Source organism: Nematolebias whitei, chromosome 9 (assembly GCF_014905685.2).
Source record: "Nematolebias whitei isolate Nwh7 chromosome 9, NemWhi1, whole genome shotgun sequence".
Lineage (NCBI taxonomy): Eukaryota > Metazoa > Chordata > Actinopteri > Cyprinodontiformes > Rivulidae > Nematolebias > Nematolebias whitei.
Genome location: NC_056506.1, coordinates 37,371,430 through 37,391,591, shown reverse-complemented (window position 1 = coordinate 37,391,591; position 20,162 = coordinate 37,371,430). Strand labels below are relative to the sequence as shown.

The 20,162-nt window shown below is 40.0% G+C and overlaps 1 protein-coding gene across 1 annotated transcript in view; it reads right to left on the bottom strand.

Moving 5' to 3' along the window:
• agap3 (ArfGAP with GTPase domain, ankyrin repeat and PH domain 3) overlaps positions 1-20,162 on the bottom strand; it is a gene marked incomplete at its 3' end in the record, with an annotated part of 155,826 nt that overhangs the window by 63,665 nt on the left and 71,999 nt on the right. Inside the window, 2 exon segments of the mRNA XM_037682312.1 lie at positions 1,151-1,238; positions 6,679-6,737. Of these exon segments, the coding sequence (XP_037538240.1) occupies positions 1,151-1,238; positions 6,679-6,737 (147 nt within the window).

Here is a 20,162-nt window from a genome sequence, read left to right as displayed (position 1 = left end):
ATCCATCCATCCATCCATCCATCCATCCATCCATCCATCCATCCATCGCGGCCGGAGCCGCTAGCTCTCCAGTGTTCCTCCGCCTGCACCAGCTGAGCAAAGCGAGCGTGCACGGGAGGACTTGCTGTTGCAATTCTTAGAAATTTAAAGCGTCAGTCAAAAATTGCGTTATGAATATGGGAAAAAAAAACATATCCGTCGCTTCAGAGTATAAGTCACAGGACTGACAAATCTATGCAAGAAACTGCAACTTATACGCCGGAAAATACGGTAATCAGTTTAATGTCACAAGAACACATTTTTATGTAACCATACCAAGACACTTTTAATCCCATCATACAGAGTGACACTGAAAAAAACTGGTTCAGTTTTGTTGAGTAGAAAACAAAATAGGCAAATCTGCTACTTTTTCAATACAAACTGTGATAAAACTAATTATCTGTCCACTTGTGAGGTGCTGGCAACACTCGGGTTTCACAACACGGTTATGACGCAACAGAGCTTCATGGATTATAACTACTTCTATTTCTGAAAACGTCTGAGCTAAAACAACCAGATTTTCACAATAGGTGGACATGATCAGCGTTAATTTAAGCAAACAACAAAACATTTCATCGTGTCTGCACACTTACAAATGAAAATAAAAAAATCCTTGATTTTGGTGATGGGTGTGACAACCTGGTGCAACACAAACCGCAGCTAAATGTTTCCAGTACTTGTTTATCAATTGTAACATATGCACCAGCAAAACTGGTTCCTATCATGACACAACCTCCATCATGTTTTGAACATACGGAGTGCTTTTTATAGCAGAAATGTCATGGCATGCTTCTCCTTGAAAACATTTTTTGTGTTTTTTTTAGTCTCATTAATCTTGTACTTGCACTTGTAAACTTTTCCCAACCTGTTGACTGCTGCCATAAAACAGTTCCACAAAAATGTGAGGAACAGATGTTAATAAAGCAGCGCACTAACACATTTCTCTACACAAAGAAAAAATCATAATGTTCGTTTTTAATTAGTAGAGTTTCCCCAACTGTTAACTTATTCTGTATAATTATGGGTATTAGAGCTACAGGAGCAACAGAAAAGCAACTGTTAAAGATTGTCAGGTATGTAATTTCTGCACTGATTTTTAGAAAACTCTTACCTTCAGGAGACTCCTCCTGCACGTATGTGCCTGTCAAGTATCGATGCACCAAGGCGGACTTCCCACTGGACAAATTCCCCACAATGCCCTGAAAAACACCGGGATTATCATTGACACGACACAAGAAAATTCAACAAAAAGGTCATTTACTTTTAAAACATTCATTATGTTTGTTAAGTTTAAAAACAAGCATATTTCTAATGGCAGTTCAAGTTTTATCCTATTTTCTGTTATCTAAAGATTTAAAAGATTTTAGTTGCACGTCATCAATAAAAAAAAACAATACTGATATTGCATATTTTGTTATATACATATTTATCAACTTTATGATATTCTAGATTACATTAGTTTCAATGTCCTTTCGGCTTTTGGTTTAATTTACTGGCATCTTTGGAGCAAAAGTGTGTATAGTCTGAGGCCATGGTTCTTGACTGGAAACAGGTAGAAAGACCATTCTAGGTCAGCTTAACAACAGGAGATGGGTCGACGAATTGGGGCCTCATCCTGAGTAATGAGGGCATTGCTTCGGTCGGTCGTGGTGAAGAAACAGCGGAGTTGAAAAACAAAGCTTTTGATTTACTGGTCTGTCTATGTCACAACCTTCACCGATGGTCATGAGGTTTGGATCATGACCAAAAGAAGAAGATCCCAAATAAAAATGGCCAGGCTCAGCCTTAGAGATAGAGTGAGGAGCTATGCAAAGGATGCAAAGGAGCCATTGCTCCTTGGCATCAAAAGGAGTCAGGTTTTCTGGGCACGTTCCACTGAGAAGAGGCCCCGGGGCAGACCCAGAACTTGCTGGAGGGATTGTGTATCCTGTCTGGCCTGGAAACACTTTGGGGTCCTCTATGACAGTGGTTCTGAAACTAGGGTTCCTGAACCCCTGGGGGTCTGTGAGCTGGTGCTTGGGGGTCTGCAAAAACAAAAATCTTCTCTCTTCTTTTTTTTTTTTTTTTTTTACAAGCATGTAGATGTTTATCAACCTGTTAAAATACATCAAAATGCAGGAAACCACATGTATTTTATTCAAAAATTTCTAGGGGAGGACCCCCAGACCCCTCGTCCTATGCACCTATTTGCATTCCGGCATCGATCAGTTTACAAATGAAGCCTTGTCACTTGGTCTGACTACTGCTGTTATGATTCTGTTCATCCATCCATCCATTATCTATTACCCACTTCTTCCATTTTGGGTCACGGGGGTCGTCGGTGTCCATGTCCAGCAATCATTGTGCGAGGGACGAGGTACACCCTGGACAGGTCGCAAGTCCATCACAGGGCCACATAGAGACAAACAACCATTCACTCTCTCACTCGCACCTAGGGACAATTTAGAGTTACCAATCAACCTAACATGCATGTTTTTGGTTTGTGGGAGGAAACCGGAGAACCAGGAGAAAACCCACACAAGCACGAGAAAAACATGCAAACTCCACCCAGAAGGGTCCCCGGACCGGGATTTGAACTGAGGACCTGTACTCCGAGAGGCAGCAGCTCTACCAGTTGCGCCACGGTGCTGCCCTGATTCTGTTCAGTTTTATGTAGAGTTTTCTGCAATAATTTGAAGAGGTAGCAATACTTTATACATTATGTGAATAGGTAAAGTTTGAAAGTGTTTTTCGTTAATTTTCTCAAAACTGTAAATTTTGGAAGTTGACATTAAAAATTGTGTTAATTAAGTTTGTCTTGAATGAAAAATACCTCATGTTCAAAAGTATAAAATTGTATAAATATCAAAAAGAACAGGTCTTATGTATTTATGTTACACAAATATTTCCATTGCATTAAAGAGACAAATTGAAGAAACGTATTTAATAAACATGAGAGTTGTGAGGGGGTCCCTGAAACTTTTTCTCCCCTGTAAGGGGTCCCTGAACCCAAAACCTTAGAGAACCTCTGCTCTAGGAGGAGCTGGAGAGAATCACTGGGAAGAGGGACATCTGGGTTTTTCTACTGGACCTGTTGCCTCCACAACCCGACTACGTGTACGCAGCAGAAGACTGAGATGGATTATTTAAGCTTTTAACAATCGCAGTTGTACTGCTGCATGTGTCAGTCTATGCAAAGAATTTTAAAAGTACAGTAATAAAAAAAAATGTCTCTAGTATCCATCCATCCATCCATCCATCCATTATCTTTACCCGTTTATTCCATTTTGGGTCACGGGGGTCGCTGGTGCCCATGTCCAGCAATCACTGTGCGAGGGGCGGGGTACACCCTGGACAGGTCGCAAGTCCATCACAGGGACACATAGAGACAAACAACCATGCACTCTCACTCACACCTAGGGACAATTTAGAGTTACCAATCAGCCTAACATGCATGTTTTTGGTCTGTGGGAGGAAACCGGAGTACCCGGAGAAAACCCACGCATGCACGGAGAGAACATGCAAACTACACCCAGAAGGCCCCTGGACCGGGGTTTGAACCAGGGACCTGTTCGCTGAGAGGCAGCAGCTCTACCAGTTGCGCCACCGTGCTGCCCCCTCTAGTATCCAATAAGTATTATTTCTGCAAATAATAACTGACACATAATTTAGCTTTTAGCTATTGTTCTGCTCCTTTCAGCTTTTATAGTTTTACTCTTTTTAGGTTTTTGCTACAGTTTGGCTACTTTTAGATACTGTTCTGCTACTTTTAGCTTATGTAGTTTTGCTATTTTTATCCAGCCTTTTGCTGTTATTAAATTTTAGCTACTGTTTTTCTACAAAGTACTTTAAGCTTGAAATGAGTAAAATATTCTGTTTATGCATATTTTAACCAAAAGCACACATTTGACTTGTGTGAGCCATTTTTTATTTTTTTTTGGAGACAAATTTACAAAATGTTTGCATAAAATACCATCATTACAGTTCAAATCATGATGAATTGCTTCCTTGTTGCTGTTTCCATGTTCTGCACATTTTCTTCTTCTAGATCTCACATTTAGTGTGTCTATCAATCCTCAGAAACCTATTATTTTTTTCATCTTGCAGGTTGCACCTTTTCTGTCTGAAGTGTTACGTTTTGGCTTCCCAAAGGGACGCTCTTCTTTGATGGTACATTCAAAGTGACACACACAAACCTGTTCAGATGCTGTGTTGTACTGCCACTCTCTAGTTTCCTTTAATAAAGAAACATGCTGGATTCTAACAGCAGAATTGCATTTTTATGCACAGATCGTCCTACTTGTGTCTAAAATTTAAGCTCTTCCTTGTCAATAGACCCAAAATACTAAACCTGTCCATCTACTAGGGGCAGCTGTGGCTGAGTGGTTAGAGCAATCGTCCACCAATGGGAGAGTTGGGGGTTTGAGTCCACCAGCAGTCGCATGTTGAAGTGTCCCTGGGCACCGAACCCGTCATTGCCTCTGATATGAGTCTCATCGGTGTATGAATCAGATCTAAAGCACCGATTAGTCTCTATAGAATGATTTGTTTGATTATCTTTGTAGAGATGTAGTAGAGTGTTGTATGAATGTGTGTGTGGGGGTAAACGAGGGCATAGATTGTGTTGTAAAGTGTTTTGAGTATCTTGATTAGACACAAAGGTGCTATATACTGTAATTACAGTCCATCTGCTGCATGTTGACGCATGTTTTTAATTGTGTTTCAGGATTATAGCAAATCTGTATTATCAGCAAAGTGACTCATCGCTGCTGCATATGACTCCACAAAATGAACACAACACTGAACGCATTTAGATGTATTATAGTTGGTTTACCTAAATTATTGCACCAAAAATATGCTTTTGATGTGAAAAAGCTTTCTTGACTAAATTTGGAGATTTTTTCTAATAATGGGAGAAATATTCTCTCTTAGAACCTTTACATACATAAAAAGTAAAAAAAAAAAAAAAAAAGTCAGCTCAAACTAAAACATACGACCTACTAATGGGGATTTTTACATCATTAAATCAAAAGATGTCTGGATGGTTTGAAAACCAACAAAAATGTCTGGTGTATTTCAACATCAAGGAGCAGCAACTGAAAATACATTTGCAAAAATATTATTAATAATAATAATAATAATAAGATGGTTATTTATTAAGACCAGGAGAGGCTGAGCAATTATGCACACAGTCTTGTAACATGCAGCAGTTTGGTTACAATTATTCCTCTGCTTTAACTTCCTGTTGCCGGCACCAGACCTCGCTGTGTTGCCTTCAGGGTGATGCCTGGTGGAGGGTGGGCAGAAGATGCCTGCGTGTCTGAGAAGAACAAAAGGACGCATCGTCTCCTCCCACTCCTCCTCCACCCACCATCACCCTTCTTCTTCATCAAATCATTAGTGGGTGGTAAAGTCAGGTATGGTTCTAATTATAGAGACGTTTGACGCACAGGAAGAAAACCATTTCAGGCCTGTTCAAGGCTGCGTTTTTTTTTTAACTTGAAGAGTACATAAAAACACAGAATGAATACAAAAATAATGTATCTGGTAGCTGTGCATAGTAAAAGTAAAAGCTACGAGTCAACAAAAAACAGTCTTTAATTGCACCTGAGATGTGGTGTTCCCTTCTGTTTCAACTGTTCAACGCTGATACCTGCTGTTTCTTTAAGGCCTCGTGAAAAACAAGACGCCCCATCAGCACTGCTCCGCTACAAAACTTTTACTCCTCTTTGAAGATGTGCAGCTCTGATCTGGGAACAGTTTCAGGTGGATGATGAAAACTATGGCAACAGAGTCAGGTGATTCGGCTGTGACAACACCTCGCTTTAAGATGAAAGTTGTAGATCTTCTGAGTTAATCTGCAGGAAATGTTGTGATACCTTATTAATTGATGTGACGGGTGAGAAACAGGCTTCATGATTTACCAGGTTGGTGGCAACCTCATTGTCGCTAAAAGTTTATGAACGTTTGCATGATGTGATGTTTATTTTGCATCACTTTATTCAGACTCACCAGGTCCACTTAACAAGCCTCGTTGTGGGAACTTCCAATTAACACCTCGGAATCATAAATAAAGGACATGTTGAAGCATTTGAAGATAGAAAAGCAAGTTAATCTTTGAGATCTGAACTGCAAATTCTCATTTAATTGAACTTTTCCCTTTTATTCTGTTCCAAAAAGCCAACACAAAGAATTCACCTTACAGGGACAACATCACATCGTCAAACACAAAAGCAGAGCAAAGCTTTTCAGTGCTGCTTGTCATTTTAGGTCATTATGGGAGAAAAGTTAAAACCATTTGAGGATGTTAGTTGTGCATTTGGCAGTGGCTTTGTGAGTGTGCTTCACTGAGATCGCACTCAGGATGTGTCACCGGTCTACCCTAAAACTGTCACTCATCTCCTCGTCCTGCTGCAAGCCACCTTGCATCTGTGTGCCAACACATCTCAGAAAAAATAATAATCTTCTCTATGCCAGCAAAGAGGTCCAGCCAATTAGTTACATTTTCCTTCTCATGTGAAATACAAAACTAGTATTAGATGTGGATAACAGATTTAACTATCTTTGTATGATGAAACTGGATGACTAGATGATAAAACCTTTTTGGGGAAAATCAACATTCAAGCTGATCAAACAAATAAAAAATAAATAAATACTCACCACTTTGAGCTCTGGAACTGATCGACTCAATGTCCATTCCTGGCTGTTGACGAAAGAATCTGAAAGAAAACAACAACAAAAAAAAACAGAAAAATGAATCACGACAGGTGTACTTTTCAGACTGAAGATGAAACCTGCAGTGTCTTCTGACAGATGTTTCACTGACATTTACTGTAGCTAAGACAGGACCCACCTACTGTCAGATCAGGACGTTTGGTCCACTTCAGTCACTGAATATAGCTTTGCATTTTTGTTTTTACAATTACTGTTAGAGAGATAAACTGATGTGTATTTGTCTTAAAATTCAACACATTTTTTAATAATGTACCGGTATTCATATTCATTTGGCAATGGGTATTGCTTTTTATATTATTCTGAATTTGACTGTATCCATATTGTTTGATTACAGCCTAGATTCATTTGATTTGAATGAGATATTGAAGCTGAACAATGTTGCATGCAACCCAAGTGGAAAAAGGTTGGGTTACTTAAAATTAACCCTGGTTCTTTGACTTCGGGCTGCTGTTGTTACGCCGTATTGTTTTACAATATTAGTGTTGAGCGTATATCATAGATCTTAGCGTACCGTTTGTGTTTGTTAGCATATATCTGAGTGTATATCTTAGATCCGTATTCAACATTTCTTTTTATACTGTATATCTTGATATTTTTGGGTGTGTACACAATTTCATTCCACCTCATGTACCACATGTGATGGATCGACAATAAAGATACTTGAACTTGACAACAGGGTGAGATGTTTCACTATGGGAATCACCTTGGAGTGACCAAACATGGAAGCTCCAATGACATCACGTCTGCCTGAGACCAACTAGTTTAGCCGTGATTTGGGCTACACCCCACATCATAGTTCCATGATCAACCGACCACCCCCTACCAAATAAATGACCACCCCCTGCTAAATCTAGGATGGTAGGGGGTGGTGGTAAAAGCCTACTTTTGAGATTCCAACAGATGGCTGGCTTGAAACACAGCAGTGAAGGCCACCTATGCAACAGATCTGTTTGGCAGGCCCTAGACTGACGAAGTCCTCTGGATGGGGGACGAAATGTTTCTCACTTAAAGAAACTGGTCCACATGACATGATTTAACCTTTTTTATTGTTATCCACCTGGATGATTGAGCTTACAACCCTTTTTCTAGGATGTTTTCTTTGGCCATGCAAGAAACACCTTGCTCTGTTATCAAAGAACCAGGGTTTACGTTAAGTAACCTAAAATTATTTTTCTAACTTGGCTTGGTGATTCACTGTGAAAGACATAGCCCAGTCCTGTATTTCATAAAAGCATCCAAGCCCAAACAACTGTTATCCTGAACACAGATTAAGTGGGCTCTGAGGTTCCAGCATTCAGTAATGAGTGAGATACAGATGGCTAAGCATTATCTAGCCTGTAAAAGTGCATAAACGTATGAGGTGTGGCCCAACTAGCTGCATCACTGATATCCTGAACAGATACCCCTCAAAATACAGCCCGTGATGTGGCCATGGTCAAGGTAGAATGTATAGATTGTATGCCAGTGCCAGCTGTACGTACTTCGAATGGATACATATTTACGACTTTCAAAACAAAAAAAAAACCTGCTGATGTAGAATTGTGAAACACTTATTGAGCACAGTTCAGGCTAGTCCAGTTTAAGGTATCTCTAAAAGGGATTAAACTAATCTTTTGTGAAAGCCAGCTATTATCGGGCCTGATCGAACTCGCTTGAATTCCCAGTCACGTTAAGAAATTTTGACAAGTTAATATCATCTTGGTATACGTCAGTTTGTACTCTAAAGAACAAAATGAACTAAAAAAGACAAGTGACAGTGTCACGAGCTGTGACACATTCCCCACAGAGATGAATTAAACATCTCCGTACCGTAACATCAATTAGAACATAGATCACCCTTTTCTTGTTTTGGATCATAATGATCTCACTTTCTTAACCCCCTCACCCCACACCCCAAGATATCACTGTTTCACTTCTCCTGGCAACAAGGTGTGCTGAACCAGGTGACTCTCCCTTTCCATATGTTAAAATCAGAACAATTAAATTACTCATCCACCATTATTACAGTAAACCTGTTTGTTGCTGATGCAGTGGTTTCCTTTTGTGCTCTGGGCGGCGATAACCCAACCGTATAAACTGTTTCTTTAAACTGCTGTTTAAGGAAACGCCTCTCTTTTCTCTCCAAAACTTATGACAAACCCACGAATCTCCAAACATCCCCAAAGCATCTCCAAACAAACGTGAGCCAACAACTCTTTTACCTCCTACAATTATCTCCAGCTAAAATGTTTACTTATTTCTGACCTTCATTTAGCCCCACACTGCTTTAGATGTCTCACTTGTTGTGGGATGTGGGGGGGTGCATCCCAAACAGAGGGGCTTTTCACTGTGGAGCAGACCAGTCTTTTGACAACACGCCTCCAGTAAAGCCCTCTCTGTGTGGCTTTGACATGTTGGAACACATGCACCTGAAGAGCAGGAAACTCGATGCAGGTGAGGTCACAGCTTTCTAAAACAATAACAGATAAGGCCTCATTTTCTTACATTTCCTGTTTTTAACACCAAAATATCAACACTTCTGATTTAATAGTCATTAAAAACTGAGAAAAATAAGCAAATGACTCGTTTTTTCACACTTATAAAATCTTTTAAAGAATTTATTTAATGATATCCTCTCCAACAACAACAACAAAAAAGGGGGAATATGTTCAGCAATCCAAGAGAGATACAGCACAATCAGTTCTAAGTGAAAGAATCCTAATTGAATTCATGTGCTCTTTGTTACACAATTCCAAGTACGATCGTCTCCACATTACTGTGTACCGCAAAGGAAACAGAGAGCCCCATCATTTCTGATGCCAACAGAGGACAGTCGGTGTCTTTGTGAGGGGGAATACACGCTGCCAACTTGTTTGTCGGGTTTCCTAAATCACCGCTCGTGTCTGCTCAGGTAAAATGAATATTCAGTCTAAGCGAAGAAGAGTGTAATTGCCCCCAATGCTTGTTCATTTCCACAAGGATAAAAAAATTTAGCAGCAAATTTGTGCAAATGGGTTTTACAAGTGTGCATATGCACATGCATGCATGCATTTCTTTATACAGAGAGTCTGAAGTGGGTTTTGGAAATGATAGAGGGCCAGCCTTGTGGTCTACACTTACACTCTGAATTTCCAACCATGCTTTTCCACTGTCAGAAATTACAGAGCCAGATTTCAACTAGCAAACTACTTCAATCGTTTGCCAACCTTGTGACCAACCTACATTCCCAGTCTGGCTCCTTTTATCAACAGTGTCTTGACAAAATAGTTGTGTAGCATCGTTTTCTCTGCGTACACATTCAACATAAAAAAGTGGAGATTTTGAGAAGTCTGACAATGAAACTAACATCTGACTGTGTCAGATGTTGTCTTTGTTGCTACAAGAGGAAAAGAAAAAAGAAAAACCCTGCTGACATCAACAAGCTAAGAATCAGAATGAATACAAAGCTCTTAGGATCAAAAGTTTTCAGAACTCAGATTTTTCAACAGTTTTCAAACTTGTTGGTGAAACAGTCTTCAGAACAGAAGGATCCAGCTCCCTTACAAAACCACAGTGACAATGACAAAGAACAAAATGTTCTCAAGCTGAGATTTTCAGAAACTGAAAGATGAGCTATAGTCACTTATTAACAAATATCCCTCCATTTTTGTCTAGACTGTAAATGCAGGTCTTTAAAATGTTTCACGGTATATTTAATGTGTCATAGAGTAGACGGACACAACCACCAACTTTAAAAGTGTGTGACTGGCCTGCTGTGACATCAAAACTAACTAACTCTGATTTAGATTTAAACGTAAGTAAAGCTTCATGTAAAATGCATTGTGTGGTGTAGGAGTATGCAGACAGTTTGCAGTTGCAGCATAAAGTTGATACAGGAATCACTGTTGGCACGAATTTACAGAGACAGATATCAAATAAGACAGAAACAAAGAAGCAAAGGGAAATCCATCTTTATGAGTAACTTTTATGTCAGATTCAAGAAAAGCTAACATGGATCACACACTCTCACTGGAACTTTTCACACATTTCCAAAAGGTAGTAACAATGTGTATCTGAATATGTCAGTGCCATACAAACCCTTAGTTCTATCTACATGTATTTCAACTTTCAGTAGATACAGTATGTCCACTGCCAATTGTGGATGGAGCAGCCCCCATCCCAAATACCAATGGAGAGCCCTCATTTCAGTGCACGGTTCAATGATCACTCCTGAATTCACTCACAGGAGCCACAGAGCAGCTTTGTTCATCCACAGGTGGGGGTGGGGACACCTCAATATCCCTCCCCCACCCCAAACTTCATCATGAGCACAATTTCAGCGTGTGCATATGTGTATGTCATCAGTTTTAAGAAAACTGGGCTTCAGCTTATTGGATTTAATTTAAGAACAAGCACTGAGGCAGGTAGCAACAGGCACCGAGTCCCGCCCAGGGCACTGAACACCTAACCTTACTCCGGCTGATCGACACACCTACATTCCAAATGCCTGACTGACTGGCTCCACGGTCAAATACATGGACAAGTACTGCTTGACAGTTCAGCAGAAATCAAAGTATCCTTGGTAACGCAGCGTGTCAAAACACAAATAAAGAGAAGTTCAAAAAGGTCAGACTCAGGGCAGTATGAGTGATCGTGCAAAAAGGAAATGAAAATAGCTATTAGCTACTTAAATCTTTAACTTAACGAGAGTTAGTGCAGGATATTTGAAACCTGACATCTAGAGAAGTCATAATTAAGTTGTCAAAGTAAACTAGTTTGGTGTTTGTGATAAGGTGTGAAAGCTGGAGCTAGATGTACAAAAAGCAGCAAATCTCAGCAGCCATTAATTCAGATAGTTACAAATATTTGCCTCTTTATGCCTGTTTTTCCAGGCAACAGGACAAACACTACGCTGTCAGAGTTAACCTTTAAACACAGTGCTTAAGTCCTTTTCTCCTCTCCCCATCATTACAGCATGTAAGCCTTCCTGATATAGCACTGCACAACTGCCAAACGCATCCTCATTAATTCTACTAAATGCATTAAAATGACTTCTTTAAGCTGCATTACTGAGCAAGTGCTATCAGCATAGATAGTGTGTTTTAGCGCACAGCTACCCCATTGTAAAACAAGCCATTTAAATGTGCTCTTATCAGACGGTACTGATTTAATTTTACTGCACTTACCTACTCATTTACTGAACGTCAACAAAAAAAACCTATCTAACTCAAAGTGACTGCTGTGTAACAAACATCAGGGCTAACAATGAAAAAACACAAGACACAAAGTACCCAAAATAGAATTCCAAAGGACTCTCTGGCAGACATTTTTGAACGCTGTCCAAACTCACTGTTCCCCACATGTTTCTCATTTGTCCATCCTCCTTAAAAGAAAGAGAGAGAGCGAACCCTTCCATTTTTTTTTTTTTACAAGCTGTAACATTTTGTGGAATAAAAGATGGACTATGAATGAGAACAGAGCTGGGGAAGAAAAAAAATCACCAATATTGCAGGACTTACCTTGACCTTTGTGGGAGTCAGTGACTGCCCGAGTGTTTATGGGGATGGGCTGTGTCTTTTTAGCTCCAGGCTCTTTGTTTTGCGGTTGCTTGGGTTCACATTTATGTGGCTGCTCTTTTCTCCTGAAACGACTAGTTATGTATTGCCATATGCTTTGTTCTTCTTGAACTGGTTTGGAAGAAAGTTTTGTTGGATATAGGGGTACCTCCAACAAACTATCCTCTCCTCTGATGTGGTACCGAATGTACTGCATCCCCCCATCCTCTGTGCGCTCAGTGGATGCTGGGAGCAAACCTCCTGTGAGATATGAGAAAGGCCGTGGAGGCAATGTTGTCTCCTCAACAGAATTTTTAACTTGACAGACCTCTTTAGAGTCCCCCTCGGACTCTACATTAATTTTGTCATGGGTCCGAGTTCGTTTGATTCTTAGACTAAAGCTCCGTCTTAAAGAAGTAAAAGTACTTTTTGAAGCATCAGTTTTGATGGGTTTATGGGGTGATTTAGAGTCTTGGTCTGCTTCCTTGTCCTTGCTTCTATCCTGAGGTGTTTTACCAAAAAGTTTCCAACGGAAACTCCCTTTGAGAAATCCTCCATCGCTGCCAGTGTGACCAGAACCCTTCTTTCTCTCAATTTCCTCATCGGAGCCTATCTTTCTTATTTCCAGTACTGTCATACTGACAGGTCTCGTCTTCCAGCTCCTGTGTCGGCCTCGGAGGATCACATCAGGTGCTGTTGACTGTTGAGCCACAGAACTGAGGCCATCCACTGCCCTCAACCCATCCTTCTTGCTCCTCTGCTGCTGATTATTTTCTGAAACTCCAGCACTTCTGAAGCGTTGCTGGGCCAGGGGTTCTGACGTGACGGAGCCTGGCAGCATGCACACACTGATCGGCCTCGACAGTCGTCGTTCTTGTTCTTGCTGAGATTCTCTATGCCGCTCGACTGGGCCGCCATACATACTTATCGTTCTCTTGCTGAGCGCAACTTCATCCCAATGGGGCCTTCGTAACACGGCCCGTGGCAGAGAGCTGTGTTCTGTACAGGTAGCATGACCCCCGAGGATAGGGCCCTTTCCCCAAACGGTGACAAAGCTTGATGATGAATGTTGTTGCTTCTGGGTGTCTTTCTGAGCTGTTAGCTCTGCTACGTCTTTGTGGTGTTGTGAAGAGTTCTTCGAGCGTTGTTTCAAAAACCTGTCTGTCCTCATTCTTCCCTCCACCTCCTCCTCACGCTCCTGCAGAACTACCTCCTCTCGCCTTTGCTTCCCTATTCCACTCGTGCGGCTTAAGGAGGGCCACCTGTTGATGTCCTGCTGTACCCTGCCCAACCTGGGGCTGTTTTCCATTGGCACTAAATTCATTATCTGTCGTTTTGATTTGCAGTTCTCCACCAGGTTGTGAGTGACTCGGCCCATTTTTGTCTCCGACACAGCGGCATCTCTTTGAGTTTCTTTTAGGATTACAGAGATGTGGTAGACACTTATCCCCTGCTGCAGTTGCCCATTAGTGGTACTCTTTGTATTCCCATTCAATGTCCCACCACTAAGGAATAGCATCACACTTGGCTCAAATGGATCCTCCCATGTTTCCTTATTCACACACTAAAACAAGCATGTAACACAGGCCATTCTCTGATTGGGATCTGGGAGTCAGCTCATAAAAAGTCCTTCATTTGAAGCCTAAATTCCTATGCCAGGCATAATCCGTCACCTTTGACACAAGAAAAAAAACTTCAAACAAGTCAGCGCAAAGCCTTAGTACCACCTGCATCCTCAGGCTCCTTTACACAGCAGACTCACCCAGGCATTTAGTTTCTGCCTTCTCCCCACATTAAAATTGTCAACAAAACTTGTCCTGTGCAAGAAAAACATTCTTCCCAAAATAGGTTCCATATTTAGTAATAAAGTCAAATCTGAAACTAATTAAAAAGCAACAAAAAAAAACAAATCCTTATCTTGGTTCCTTCTTTCTTCTGTTCTGCCAAGTTACGGACTGTGAGCAATGCTTGCTGTTTGTGGTACAGACAAACCCCTTAATCTCTGAGCTCTTGCCATCTAGAGCATGAGGGAGTGTGTCTCTGTTTGAACTTTCAGCTGCCTTCCAACCCCTGGGACACATAGAAAACAAGGAGTGGATCCCATGGGCATCAAGCACGCCCATATGTTTTCTCCAGCACTGGTGCAGCACCTCCCCCCCAAGGATACACACAGACAGACGTGAACATAAGAATGAGAGAAGTATGAGCTGATCATGCACTGCTGTAACTAGACAACAATCTACAACTAACAGTCATGAATGGACACTGGTTTTTTTATCAATGGCAAAGCACAAAAAAGTTTACTCTTGTTCATAAAAAAGAAGATGGAATACAATATAAGACACATAAAAAACAATGTTGATTCTCTACATTTATGCATCTATTCATATTTATTTTAAATAATCTAGTCCAGCTATATTGTTTAGGCTGTGCCAATTTAAGACAGATCATTTTCACAAAGCTCGACTTCACTGTATAAAGCCAAACAATTCTCATTTCAGACCATATGAGAACAACAAACCTGACTCAATAATGTGAACTAACCATACAGCCACACACCGTGCCTCCTACTGCAGCCTACACTCAGTGGGAGAGCTTAAGCTTAATTCCAAAATTGGATGACAGCTATTTATGGTGAGGAAATTGTATCCTTTTTAAAGCACCGACGGTTACCATGCAAAAAAGTGTTTTCCCATGACATTATGTAAAATGTCATTTTCCACATCTCAATATGACTGCACTTTTACTGCAAAGAATGCACTGCATCTAATTTCATTGAGAAAGTATGCACATTGAACTAGTGAAATCAACTGGTATTAGATTAAATGCTGGGGAATAAAATTTGCTAACAAACATTTTATTTTATTTATTTGAAAAAGTTGTCGCAATCTGTGTTAGACATGGTAACATGTAATGGCTATTTGTGAGGACCACCTGAATCAAGATTTAACCTGCTCAACTCTGGAGTACTCTGTTCGGTTATGGCTTGAACACTGCCCCCTTGTGGTCGATTAGAGAACAACACAGCTAACACAGGAAACTGGGAAGTGTTCAGAGGTTATACTTTTGTTGAAATGAGCAATGATTGACAAAAGTCCAGTTAGGATAAGAATAAAATGTTATTTCATTCAAAGATCAAAACTCTATAAACCTATTTAAACATATATAAAACCTTCAACAACAGAGAAAACCCATACAGATACTCCAACGGACCCATTCTGAGGAGCTGTAATGAGCTAAACACATTAAAAATCAAGATATGAGAAATCCTAAAACTAGGGAGCTCAACTTTGTAGCTCAAATGCAAGAGAGATATTTTACCAGAAGTTGGTTTAATAAGAAATGTCTTCTTAAATTGAACTGAAAACAACTCCCTAATGCCATCTAGCTGCACAATGATCATTTCCGCAGCTCAGTCCTTATCCTTTGATGGCATCTACGTGGAAATAACTTCAGTTCAGTTGGAATGAAAATAATCATAAACATGTGAAGAATTTTCCAGGAAACCTTTCAGCTGTGCAACATACATATATGCATGAAAGTCCCTCTCCTGAGAGAGTAAAACCATGAAGTTAGATCTCTTGATGGGCTGACAGCTGTCTGTGCCGGCTTTTACCTGCGTCTAGGAAGCAGGGGTTTGGAATGTACTGGGTCTCATCATGAAGCAAACCTTCCTTTTCGCTCCAGTGGACTGAAAGGTGTTGAGTTCAACTGTGACCCCCGAAGCGGAGCGGCATAGTCTGCCTATAATCTTGAAAAGAGTTTTCCAAAGAAAACTCAAAATACAACCATCTTTCATTCTTCTTTTGTCGAATTACATTCTTTTCTTCTAGTAGGTAATGCAGTGAGAAGCTCCTTGCAGCTCAAATCTCAGCTCCATCCTGTTAGTCCTTTGTTGCTTTTGTTCAGTTTACCATATAAAAAAGATATGCCATCTGCATCCTGCTGCGCTTATGATGCGTCTTCCATATTAAAGTGGTTACCAGCAGAAGTCTAAGTGGTTACTTGACAGACGGAGGAAGTGACCCAGAGAGGTTATGGGCTGTGGCCCACTGAGTTGTTTCCTTTTTAGTAATTTGGGATGCAGGTGTCGAGTTGCAGCAAGAATACCCAGATAGGATTACAGTTAATCCACTATCCTGTTGTGGTACTGTCCAGAGGAAGACTGCTCTGTCAAAATCCAGGGATTTCAAACTGCTGACTGGGTTTCAGAGCAGTTTTCCTCTTGTATGGGCACTGTCCTCTTCTTACCCCATTGCTAAATCTTCTCTCTAGTAACTCAATCTCGAGGACTGTTGGGAGAAAATCCAAGAAAAACTGGATTGGCATGTTTAAAGACTCCTGAACCGTCTCTCTTCTTTGTGTGCACACCTGTCGGATTACACTGTGTGTCGGTCATTTATCTCAGCTGTCACTTTGAAAAGCAGTAATGTATGGTGTTTAGACAACATGGCTTCCACCTGACATTCTTCCCGTTTCCTGCCCAGGTTAGATATAAAATTTAAAAAAAACACAGTGAATAAGTGTGCTATATTCTTAATATTCTCTTCAACCAATCCTTTTTGTAAATATATAAGAAAAAATGTAGGCAGGTGGATTTTATTCAAGTTTTTCTAAAAAGACAGACTTAGTTACCTCCCACAATTAGTGCAAACTCTTAAAGATCCTGAACCACAAAGACAAAGAACCAACTCTTGTTGGCAAAACAGTCTGATGGGTGCATCATGGTTTGGGCCTGTTTTCATTTCTGCATCTTGACCAGGACAAGAACAACAAATTGTGAAGTACACCAGCAAACTCCAAAGGAAACCATGACAACAATCCATTCAAGAAAATAAAATTAATTGTTTTGAATTGACTACAATACGAGCATTTAATGTGAGTAAAACTACTACTTTTTCAAATAAAGCTGTTCTGTATAAAGAAGTAGGAAAAACTGATCAACAATATAATAAATAAATCAGTCTAAGTATGTCTTCACAACTAGACTATACCAGCGGATTGGTCTTCCTCAATTAAAACTTTCTTAGATAACCATAAGTTTTTTTTTCTTCTGTAACTGGTTTTCTTTTCCTACTTTTAAGAGTTACGACGTGAAAAACCAAAGATATTTAAGAAGTTTGAAAACTACAGTAATAAAGTTTCAATATGTGTCATCTAATATTGAAAATATAACCTCTTTCCTTCCCGCAGTCATCTCCTGCAATAAACCCCGTGAGTAGGAGGGCTGCATGGGAAAAAGTTTCTCAGCAACATCAATTACCTTGAGCAATTTAGTGATTTTGTGACATTTTTCTGAATAAATATTAGCAGAAGCACGAGAACAGATTCTGTCTGAACAGCCAACACAACAGAATGGCAGCCAGGATGCGCGAGTGTGTTTCTCTAAAGATGCAGACGCCATGAGCGACAAACACTAATGTTGTCTAGCAGATTACAGAATGTGTCCAAGCCGCATGAGTAGGGCTCACTAACCCCTTGTCAGATTTAGAACATGAGTCAATTTGAGGAAGACAACCATGCACATATGTACGTTCTCTCATATGGATGGTTGCTTCCTCTGGCAAACATAAGAATGAAAGTGTCTCTGTGCTTTTTTCCAAAGCTCCACTGCAGCTCCCTGCAGCCTAATGTTGATTTCTAGTTGTTGACAAGGTGTTGCCGACTCCATTCCTGCATGAGCAGCAGCACGGTTCACACCTGCCAAGCATGAGTGTTATCCGCTTCCCAAGAAACATGTATGACACATACCATCGACATTATTCTGAGGAGTTCAGCGAGTGCTGTGCATGTCAACTCTGTACAAAGTGTGCTCCAGTGACTCACTTGGTTTAATAAGTACAAACGTGTTCATTGCCTTTCAGAGGTATTGATGTCACTCTTTAAATATAGCGCTCGTGATATGGGAACATATTCAAAACGATTGGCTTCATTAAGGAACTCGAAGAAATCACTGGCGGTTATCAGAAATCTGCCTTCAGCGAGATGTTTAATCTCACTGGACAGAGTTAAAGGATGATGATGATTAGCGTCATCACAGACCAGACATGAGCGTCGAGCCCAGAATTGAACCTCGTCTTAGTTTCATCATCACATCTTTCGGATATTAGTTGGCTCCTGGAAGAGAATACTTCAGAAAAGCTCGAGTTCTTGTTTACTGGTTTGTGGCCCTGTAACCTGGAGTTTATTATATTTTTAGGCTGAGTATAAAGAAAAGCCACAGAAGCAACAAAAAATTCTTATGTAATTGGTTAAAAAAAAATAGTAAGGGCGGCACGGTGGCGCAGTTGATAGAGCTGTCGCCTCTCAGTGAGAAGGTTGCCAGCCGGGGGCCTTTCTGGGTGGAGTATGAATGTTCTCTTCGTGCATACGTAGTTTTTTTTTTTTTTTTTTTCCCCTCAAAGATCAAACGTTACACAGTGAAACTATTAAAAACAAACAAACAAACAAAAGAAATGTGTGCCAACTTGGAATAAAAAACGAGTCTATAGCACATGATGCAGAAACCACGAGTCGAATAAACGAATGCGATCACTTGAATCACTCCTGCAGGCTACGAGTTCCTGGTACTACTAACACTCATAAAGAAAGGCAGTTAGCGTTTGGATGGTTTTAAAACAATAGTCCTGTGTTTTATGTTAAAAATAAAACATTTAATGGGTCTAGAAAAGCAAATATTTAGTGTGCATTTTGACAAATAGAAAATTCACTTAAAAAGACTTGTATTTTTTTTATTTTACTTATGTTTCTGGTCAGAAATCATAACCAGCAAATTATTGCGAAACAAGTTTATATCTAAAAATGGTTTTGAAGGAGGCACGGGGTTTCAGAAGAAGGAGAGTTGATTCTTCATTAGTGAAGCTGTTTACATGCCAGCAACACCGTGTCAATGTTACAGATTATTTACAAGGTGAGTTGAGGTCGATATCCGTCTGATCAGAAGATAGAGATCAGACATGTCATTGATATTCTGAAGCAAGACTCCAGCCGGATGATGCAGCCGGACTAAACGTCACAGCTAACTGACGTCGGGTTTTTAAATGACGGCTGTGAAGAATCGATGTCTCATGCCTGTTGCTCACACTCCTTTTCTCAAGTCTCATCCTCACCTCTTCCATTGACTTCACATTGCAGGAAGGAACAAGGCACAAAGAGATAAAGATGACGGTGTACGAACTGAGAAATGAGAAGCAGAGGGGGAGAATATCAGCACATGTCCATGGATGGGGGTGGCAACAAGCGATGGAATCCATTTCAAAGATTGTAAACATTTAAATGAAGTCACAACAAAAAAAACAACAACATTTTTTAAATTATAAATCAATCAATAAACAAATCAATAATAAAAAACCTTTGGACTAACAAATACCGTAGTCAATAAGATGAAATACAACATAAATTTAACGTTTTTCACGTGATCCCATGTGAAGAACAAATAACCACATGGAAGCATAGGAACATGTTGAAAATTTTCCAAAAACTCATGTGCAGAACACGTGTTTCACATGTTAATTTAACGTGTGTTCACGTTAATTTAATATGTCTTCACATGCCGAATACAGCCTTCCACTTAAAACAGATCTTTAGAAGTGGAGTTCAGTAAAAAGTTGATGAATAAATATCTTACCTGTTGTAGTTATTTGACCTCAATTTGGAGTAAAACAGTTAAATTTGGACCAGATTGACGAGCTAACGGGTTAGTCCATGCAGTCTATGGGACTACCACAAGCCTAAAAAACAAAATCAATTCCCCAATTATACAGCAGCTTATGCAAATATTGTTTTACAATTTTGACATTTAGGAGAATTTGATCATGGGCTACTTACTAAAGTAATATCATAATATTTTTACCATAATAGCATGTAATAAAAAAAAAAATCAACAGCAAAGTGAAA